General features: G+C 35.6%; 3 protein-coding genes across 3 annotated transcripts in view; all 3 read right to left on the reverse strand.

Annotated features, from left to right (window-relative positions):
* The window catches only part of LOC100184851 (nicastrin), a 9,755-nt gene extending 7,702 nt beyond the window's left edge, over nucleotides 1–2,053 (reverse strand). The window contains exons 1-4 of the mRNA XM_009864207.3: nucleotides 1,963–2,053; nucleotides 1,246–1,362; nucleotides 534–657; nucleotides 71–195 (exon numbers count right to left, since the gene is read on the reverse strand). Of these exons, the coding sequence (XP_009862509.1) occupies nucleotides 71–195; nucleotides 534–657; nucleotides 1,246–1,362; nucleotides 1,963–2,014 (418 nt within the window). The 5' untranslated portion in view covers nucleotides 2,015–2,053. The remainder of the gene's footprint in view (nucleotides 1–70; nucleotides 196–533; nucleotides 658–1,245; nucleotides 1,363–1,962) is intronic.
* Nucleotides 2,054–3,023: 970 nt separating this feature from the next.
* On the reverse strand, nucleotides 3,024–3,908 carry LOC100183251. Its single transcript, XM_002120339.1, has one exon. The coding sequence runs from the start codon at nucleotides 3,906–3,908 to the stop codon at nucleotides 3,024–3,026; it is 885 nt and encodes a 294-aa protein (XP_002120375.1).
* A 1,628-nt stretch (nucleotides 3,909–5,536) lies between these two features.
* LOC100185609 (prolyl 4-hydroxylase subunit alpha-2-like) overlaps nucleotides 5,537–8,771 on the reverse strand; it is a 4,652-nt gene continuing 1,417 nt past the window's right edge. Inside the window, exons 2-7 of the mRNA XM_009859164.3 lie at nucleotides 8,522–8,729; nucleotides 7,911–8,075; nucleotides 7,377–7,433; nucleotides 7,271–7,315; nucleotides 6,807–6,972; nucleotides 5,537–6,249 (exon numbers count right to left, since the gene is read on the reverse strand). Of these exons, the coding sequence (XP_009857466.1) occupies nucleotides 6,158–6,249; nucleotides 6,807–6,972; nucleotides 7,271–7,315; nucleotides 7,377–7,433; nucleotides 7,911–8,075; nucleotides 8,522–8,729 (733 nt within the window). The 3' untranslated portion in view covers nucleotides 5,537–6,157. The remainder of the gene's footprint in view (nucleotides 6,250–6,806; nucleotides 6,973–7,270; nucleotides 7,316–7,376; nucleotides 7,434–7,910; nucleotides 8,076–8,521; nucleotides 8,730–8,771) is intronic.

Raw genomic sequence — 8,771 nt, forward strand, 5'->3', positions numbered from 1 at the left:
TGAACCATTACTCTGGGTTAGAGGCAGGCGCGCTAACCACTATGCCACGGCGCCGGACACTTTAACTTACCAAATCTTTCCTTTGGACATTTTAGTTCAGGAGACCAACTATTGGATGGTTTAACAAAACCTTCTGGTTCGTAAACAAGAACTCCTTGTACTTTCCCACTATTTATAAACTGTTGGATCAATTTGCTAAAAATACAAAGTAAAATAAATAATTTGAAATTGTTATAACAAAAAAAATTACAAGTTTTGGAACATTTATTATAAAGTTTTGAATTAAACTCTTTGTAATTTCGTAACACCCAGATTGGAAAAAGTGCCGTTTTTCCTAAAAACATGCGAAGGCTAATTTAGAAAATACATTCACAGGACATTTGTAATGAACAGTGCCATAATAAATCACAATAAATAAAACAAAAATTGGTGCAAATCTGCAAAAAAAAATTTTTCCATGCAAATCCTTTAAAAAAGTTAAAAAGAACAATTTTTCTAATCTGGCATAACACAGCAGTATAGAATTCACTAACTTGTTAAAGTAATTAACATCAACCAACGGAATGTAGTTTTTCAGATGACTATTCTGTAAAAAGTCAGTGATTCTGACAGTTGAGTTGACATGATAAATTGCTCCCGTGTTCCCTCCATTCTTTGCTGTAAATATATCTTTATAAGAACATTTAAGTCAATATGACATTAATAAATGAGAACATAACGTAGAGTATTATAGGGTAAGATGGCATACGGTTAGCACCTAAACCCAATATTTCCTAAATAATGTTTTGTACAATTAAAAGGCTCGTTTAAGTGAGGATACAGTATGATTCTATGTTGTTTGTTTACTGCCAATTGGGACAAAAGTTAATGACAAACGTCCTATTCACTCCACCCTACTGGTTTAATTTATACAATGAAGCATTATCTCATATTCAAACTCATGTCTTTGTCGAAGATTTGTGATTTACATTTTGCCAATTACCCATGCTGCCTTTGTCAGTCGTTCACATACATAGTGTGACTCCGCAATCTTCTATTTCGTTTGACATTAAAACCATCTCCCTTTCTATGCGAATTAGCACTACCCTACCAATGCCGTGAAATAAAAAAAAAATGAGACAACAATTTGAAATCTGAATTATAGTAGTTGTTGACCTGTTGTATTAGCGCTACTAATATAATGTAAAAACATAAACATATATGTATATATATATATAGCCTTTTACTATGTAATAAAATCCTTACATTGGCATCCAATCTCTGAAGTTCCATTCAGTAGTCGAATACATTTATCATAAGAATTCACATCGAAGTCCTTGTAGATGAGTTTGTAAACTTTGGATGTTTGAGAGAAGACAAAATCTAAGAATAAACAAAAATCATGAGATGTCATTCTAAACTGGATTATTGGTTAGGTAACAAATCTCTATGATGTCATATATGGTACGGTAGGGTCAAGGCCACGGGGTAAGATGGGACACTTTTAGCACCCATTATCCTACATATATTTTCCAAATTTTTTATAACCATTAACAGTATTCTATTAGAGTCGTAGACTCGTGAAGATACAGTTATACAATTTTGTAAATATTCTTTGCTTACTACAAAATGGGATAAGAAAACAGGGGCCAGGGCACAAGTAAAGAATCCTTTGTTACATAACAGAATGGGCCTGTGGAAAGTGTTAAAGGCTGGTGGTTAGGGGTTTAGTAGTTCGGGTTTAGTGGTTAGCAAATAAAGTGGGAAGAGGGTTCTTTATTAGAACTGAAAACAGAATAAAAACATGCACCATATTAATATTATCCCAACCTTACAAATTTTACAATATATAACTTTACAGTGTATAGCCTCAAACCCAATAATACAATTTATACACCCAGTATTTTATAATTTTTTATATAAATTTTTGTTCTTTAATTTTTTTTAAAAATCAAAATGCTGGAAATTAGTTTTTGAACTTACCACAACTCAAACAAAAGATAAAGATGGTCCACACAGGAAAAAGGAATTTCATTTCTAATATATGTATCCTTTATAAAAGTTATTCAAATCTGTAATTAAGAAAGAAATTATTAAATACATGTGCGGTTCAAGAAAAGTGCAATTATAGCAAATTATAACGGAACATCTTAACTTTATTCCTTCTTTAATAATATTTAAATCATATAAGTTGTATATGTGTAACTTTCAAGTTTTCTATGTTGATACTTTACCATAGAAATCGTGTAATTTAAAATACAAGAAAGCATAGCTGCAGCTGGAGGCCACATACCGAATAATTCAACCTACGCGTATTACTTGTATAAAGCAAACACTCGGTTATTTAGTTGTGTTTAAGTAACGAATGGCCATCGGTGTGAGATTTTCCAATCGCACACATGAGCTAATCTTAATGTGATCAAAGGTTTTTGATTAAGTTGGCTCTGTCTGACGAAGTAGCGAAGTGGTTACAGCGCCTGTGTGTACCCCATTGTGAGCGTATGTGTCCTTAGCAAGACACTTAATGTCAGTTGCTCTAACCCATTGGTCACTAATGAGTTATCCAAGTTATCAGCAATACATAAAAAATCCTAAAAATAATCACCCAAACAAAGCAACATACATGGCAAACCATAGGCTGACAACTGTCATTTTCTGGCCACGCGAGGATAAAGTGGCCGAGATAAAGATAACTAACTGCCCCCGCCATTCGTGTCCATTTGTCCAGTGTGTTAATTTTATGGCCAAAGATGAAATTAGAATCCTAATGCCATGATGAAAGCATTTATTCTAAAAATACTTAGAAACTTTGATGTCAATAGTTTTGCTACATTATTTTTCACACAAGCCAAACACCTAATATGCGCATCATCCACCCTACTATACATGAATTAGTTCGTTAATATTAAAAGAATTATACTGTACATAAATATTACCACAGTACATAAGTTCTGTAAGGTAGTATTCCATGATATAACAAATCCACATAAACATGCTATAGGGAAAGGCGTATACATTCAACCACATAGGTTAAGTTTTGGTTGTTAATTCAGTTTTTCAGCAACAATAACAAACAACTCAAAGACAGCTTTCATTTTGACATTCGAGTTTTCCATTTCAGTGTACCCCCAACTTTCTTTAAGCGATCTCGCGAACTGTTCACTGGGATCAAGTTCAGATAATCTTGCACTGCGTTTTACTTCCGAGAGTTCCTTCAACTCCAATTCTTTGCTTTTCATATAAGTTTCATAAGAGTCAACTGATTGAATCATTCCTTTTGCGTCAACAAGCGACCACGTGTAATCTGTTGACAAGTTGTCAAAACGTCTTTTATTTAATAGGGGTATTTCACCAAATATTTGATTATATTTATCGCGGACATGCGAGTGTCGCTCATGGAAAACTGAATTCCACTCAGTTAACTTGTTAAAAGTATTTTTCAAAAGTTGAGTCCCAACTCCCGACAATCTTGTAACATCGCCATCCGACACACACAAGGGGACTATTTTGGGGGACCAGTATCCGAATATAACCAACCGGCCGCCGGGTTTCAAAACACGATCCGCTTCTTCGTAAAACTTCGGTCGATCAAACCAGTGTGCAGAGGTACCGGAAGTAATGACATCAACACTGACGTTATCACATGGTAATTTCTCTGCAATGCCTTGCTTGTAAGTCACGTGAGCAAACTTGTTTTGAGATCTCGCTTCTTTAAGTTGATTCTCGCTAGGATCGATGGCTAGCACTTCATGAAAGTAGGGAGCAAATATATTCACGGATTGTCCACCACCACAACCGACATCAAGCAGAAAATCTATTTTCTTTTCCCTTAAACTTCCCAGTGCGTCTTTGGCTAATTGAACTGGATAATGCGGCCGATACTTCTGGTACTTTTGCGAAATTGACTTGGTTTCATAATATCTTAACATTTTGTATTAGCTTAACCACGGTCTAAAAAGACAGAAAAATAGCAATTCGTATACCTAAACCCAGCCAAACAAAACAACAAACATTTTTACATCTCTAGTCGGCCTTTACACCAATAAACGTATAAGCTTAGATACAAACAAAAGTTAAGAAGGACTGCAGTCAATTCTTTTTAATTGGCGTTTAAACAACTTGTTTTGTACTGAAGTATTTTCACGGCACCAAGGCGCATGTTTCAAACAGCACGGCTGAAGATTTCCGTCAACACAGACGAGACACTAACTAACAAACTAAAAACGTCATGCTACCCTAGTCTAACTATTTTTGGTAAGGAAATTTAACCAAGTAAGTTTCCTAATTAATGTATACGATAAATTACCAAATAGATTTCCCGCTTCTTTAGTTTTTATTTCAATACAAACATATTGATTTATTCGGCATTAACTACGACATTTTCTCTACGAATGTTTGGCTATATTTTCTCTTGTATATCATGTTTTTTCTGTAACTCGTAGGCTATCTAGTATATTTACTCAACTGGTCGCTTGAATTTTTTAGTATTGACCAACTCACTTAGAGGGGCATACCAACAAAAAATCAAATTTGTATATAATGATAGAGATTCTTAAATGTAATCTAAAGGTAGGCTACCAATCTTTTAATGAACGAAAAAACGGGTAAAAAATCAGCTGTGCAACAATGCATCGGATTTCCTATAAGAAAAAAGTCACTTTTGTCAGTGCTACGTTTGATAAAGGTGGTTTGGTCCGGGACGCTGCTTTAACGCCAATCACGGGGCCTGACTGTTGTATTTTGTTAAAGGCTGCATTAAATATGTTTTAACTATAAAAAAACGTGTAATTTAATAAAAATGCACAAAAACAAACGACATTAAAATATATACTAAACTGATACACCACAGTACCACACAAACGCCAACTAGTTACAACCAATATATGTCTTATAAACACCGAGTAGTCCAACTGTCGTCTTTGTGTTTCCAAAATAGAGCAAAAGTTTTTCAACCTTTATATTTATTTTTGGCTTAAGTTTTTCAATAATTTGCCAAAAACATACATTTTCCTATACCTACTGTCCTACTGTGCTATTTTGGACCCAAATTGACGTTCAATTTGTCTTTTACGTAACAATGGCTTGGTGGCTTGGTCTACTCTGTATTTCTATGGCTCTGGATACGACAGCAACTCGATACGGCTTTCACTTGACAATGAAACAGTTCGTTTACAATCATACAACCTTTACTGTGTTGGCTAAAGTTTGTTTTATTGCTTTGTTAGAAAAAGGTTAAATGATTGTGAACGAACCAGAAGCTGTGTAGAGGCCCGTCTTAGTCTTACACCACGCAACTTCTTATTCTCCCCCTTATTGACCTTAATGCGTGAAGTCGCATGCTAACTTCCCATTTCCCATAATATAATAAGAATGAACGCATGATGAGATGGCAATGATAATGAGAATACGAACGGTACGAAGGATATTGATATGACGAATGTAAACAAGCTATTACTTTAACCTAAAACTGTAAAAATAATAATCAGAAAAGATTAAGCTCTTAAAAGTAAAACTGTTCATCCAGCATATTTCTGTTTACACGCATAATGCGAGCAACAAAAAACCTCCTTCAGCAGATAACAAGCTTGTGTCATTATGCGTGTATATAACTTTGTCCTTGCTGCGAGTACTGACGCGCTAAGGGGTATTAGACACCCGCGAGCGCAAACGATGTCAACTGCAGCTCACCTGCAACCAACTCGTGAACTATATACCAACACGGGAGTCTAAAATTGTTTCGTTTTTAAAACTTTTTTGGTATCATTACATCATAAATATAGCATTTCTGTTTTAGAAAAAAAAACATTGATTTTTCGTAGGTATGCCTCTTTAATTCTTAACCGTTATTTTTTTTGTGCCGCTTCTCATTAAACTGAACTGTTCCGCAAAGTAAACGGCCAACACATAACCGATGCGTCTACGGTTACTGAACTGAATCGGTTCGTGAGAGACGGACTTCTTTAAGAAGTGTTACTTTTAGCAGAGATACATAAAAAAAGATTGACAATGACGTCATTATGCGAGAGAATTGGTAATTTTGGTTCACGCTTCAATAAAAAGGCCCAAAAAATAACGTGATTTTTGTTCACGCCTCAATAAACAGTCAACAAAATCCGCGAAAAAATGGATTCGCCTATATTTATCATTCAGACATACATTGGCATAAAAAGCAGCGTAACTAGAATATCCGGTATTCGCGGGGCGTCTTATTATTTAGAGGGCATTGTTTTGTAAAGGTTTGATCTCCAAAGGTGAGCCACAAGTTTCCAGCTGAAATAAAAACAAAGTTTTACTTCGTATAATTGAAAGCAGTGTATTCGACTGTCAATTCGAAGCCTGCTTTTTGCCATTGCAATGATATGGATTAATCAATACTTGCCAAAAAACAAAAATCATTTAATTTAGAAAATCTTCGCTATCCGCTTGGGAGAACTTTTCAGTTCAATGGCTGGAAAGTTGAGTTGTTTGTAACCTAATGATGTAAGTTGCTTATCCTCGCGTGGCCGGAAAAGACAGTTGTTAACCACGGGTGTTTTATTTCATTCACCTCGTGCCAGCTTACGAGTTACCACGTACGTTTAGCGACCACTGGGTTGTAGCAATAGCCGGTAAGTGTCAGGACACACCCGCTACCACGTACGTTTAGCGACCACTGGATTGTAGCAATAGCCGGTAAGTGTCAGGACACACCCGCTACAATAGTAGCAGCGGCAAGCCTTGAATGCACTACCTCTGGGTTATATGCATGCGCGCTCACCACTTTGTCACAGTGCTAGGCGATAATCTAAAAACAAAGGTTAAATTATCCACACAGTATATCCGCATACCCCATTTGTTCCCTAATACAACTGGACACGCAGCGTGTTCTGTTCTTTCGTCGGCGCTTCCGTCGTTAAAAACATCGTACCAGAAAATCGCACTCCCTTTGATCGGTTCGGCAACTACTTCTTGGTAAACAAAAGGTGTGTTCCCACCGTACTCAACATCACTAAACTATAAAAGTTACATAACTTGTAAGAGGGAATAATGAGGGTTATGAAACAAGATTATAACAACTATCGTTGCCCTCCATGTGAAGGTAAATAATTGCCAATAATTAGTACCATCATTTCACTTTTAATTAAAACGACACACCAGCAGTCCAAAAGCAATTCACAAGGTACATATTTTTATTCTATGTGTAGCCTACCGTTCTTTCATTCAAAAGGATTGCGGGCGTTGGTAATCATAATAATAAACTTAGAATAATAAAGTCCTACAAAATCGCTCCCCAACAATACGAAGCACTTACGTAGGTCAAAAACGTCGCGATGCGCCGTTCCATGATGTTTTCATACTGTTTATAATATTTATTAGTTCAGTTTGTTTCATCACAACAAATTATATTTTATCCTTACCCCACCAGTTTCATCAATATGAGGATCAAAATGACCACCAATTCCATAGTTTGCAACCTAATAAAATATAAAAAAGTTTGCTACAATTTTATATTAGGGCGGGGAAAGACAACACCTTTTGCACTAATATCTAAATATCCTGATCGTGTTTTGAACAATTCACAACGATCTATGCGAGTCGTGAGGATATGGTTTTATAATCTATATGTTTACTACAAAAAGGGACGAAAAAATAGAAAGACAAGGTGTCCCATCTTCCTGACCCTACGATAAAACATACTCATTGTTTCCAATCTATAAATATACAAATATATATTTCCTATGAATATACGTTGACAGCATACCCATGATTACACTATGTTACTTTGTATGTTAGAACTTAGAAAAAATATCTTATAAATAACTGTAATTTTCTTATTCTTACGCAGGCGGAAAAAGACATTAAATTCGTCAACATTAGTGTTCTGTTTCACACACCTCGTGCCAGCTTATGAGTTACCATGTATTTTACCCTTACAAAATAATTTTACACACCTGAAGATAAATTTCCGCTCCAACATTGAGACCAGTAATGTCGGCAACTCTTGTCATAAAGTTATTTACTACAGGAGAGTTGTCAAGCCAGGCGTTTTTACCAACTCTTTCCATTGGGTTATCATTAATTGCCCCGTCATCTCCAGTGACACCAGATCGAAACATCTGTATTATTAACATGTTTATTGGAAATGTATATGTACATACCATACTATAGTATAATATTGTGGAATGCAAAAATCGCTTATATCCTTTTTTGCTAATATATTTATTTAGTTTCCTAGTTTATGGGTACGAGGCTCGTCGTGAGCGGGCACGAGGAAAAACAACAACACCCGTGTTATAAAAGCTATTGTTAATTTTAGCATAAATGAATTTTCACTTACTTATTAAAAACACATGTGTACTGTAATATGCAAGTTATATAGTTGGGTGGGGTAAGACGGGACACCTTTAGCGGATAATATCTAAATGTGATTCTGTTTTAAACAAATAACAACGGTTTATGGGGATCGTGAAGTTACGGTTTTATAATTCCTTGTTTACTATACCAAATGGGACAAGAATAGCATAAAAAGTGTCCCATCGGCCCCCACCTATACCATGCTTACAAGAGGTGCAGCCAATCTTATAATCTCCTCGCTGTCCCGATCCGACAGCACGTCATAGAAACGAACTACATGAGGAGAATCGCATAATTCCTCTGATTTAATTGGTTGAATTAGTAAGCGCGGATTTTTCCAGCCGTTGTGAAAATAACACTTCAATTTAAGGTTGGATTTTCGCTTCTGGGAAAATGTATGTATAAGATGTATAATACTGTGGGGAAAGATAAAACATCTTTAGCCCATAAAATCTAAG

Source organism: Ciona intestinalis, chromosome 1 (genome assembly GCF_000224145.3).
Source record: "Ciona intestinalis chromosome 1, KH, whole genome shotgun sequence".
Classification (NCBI taxonomy): Eukaryota; Metazoa; Chordata; class Ascidiacea; order Phlebobranchia; family Cionidae; genus Ciona; species Ciona intestinalis.

Excerpts from the sequence above, each read along its gene's own strand:
- LOC100183251 (XM_002120339.1), bottom strand. The coding sequence starts at position 3,908 with ATGTTAAGATATTATGAAACCAAGTCAATTTCGCAAAAGTACCAGAAG.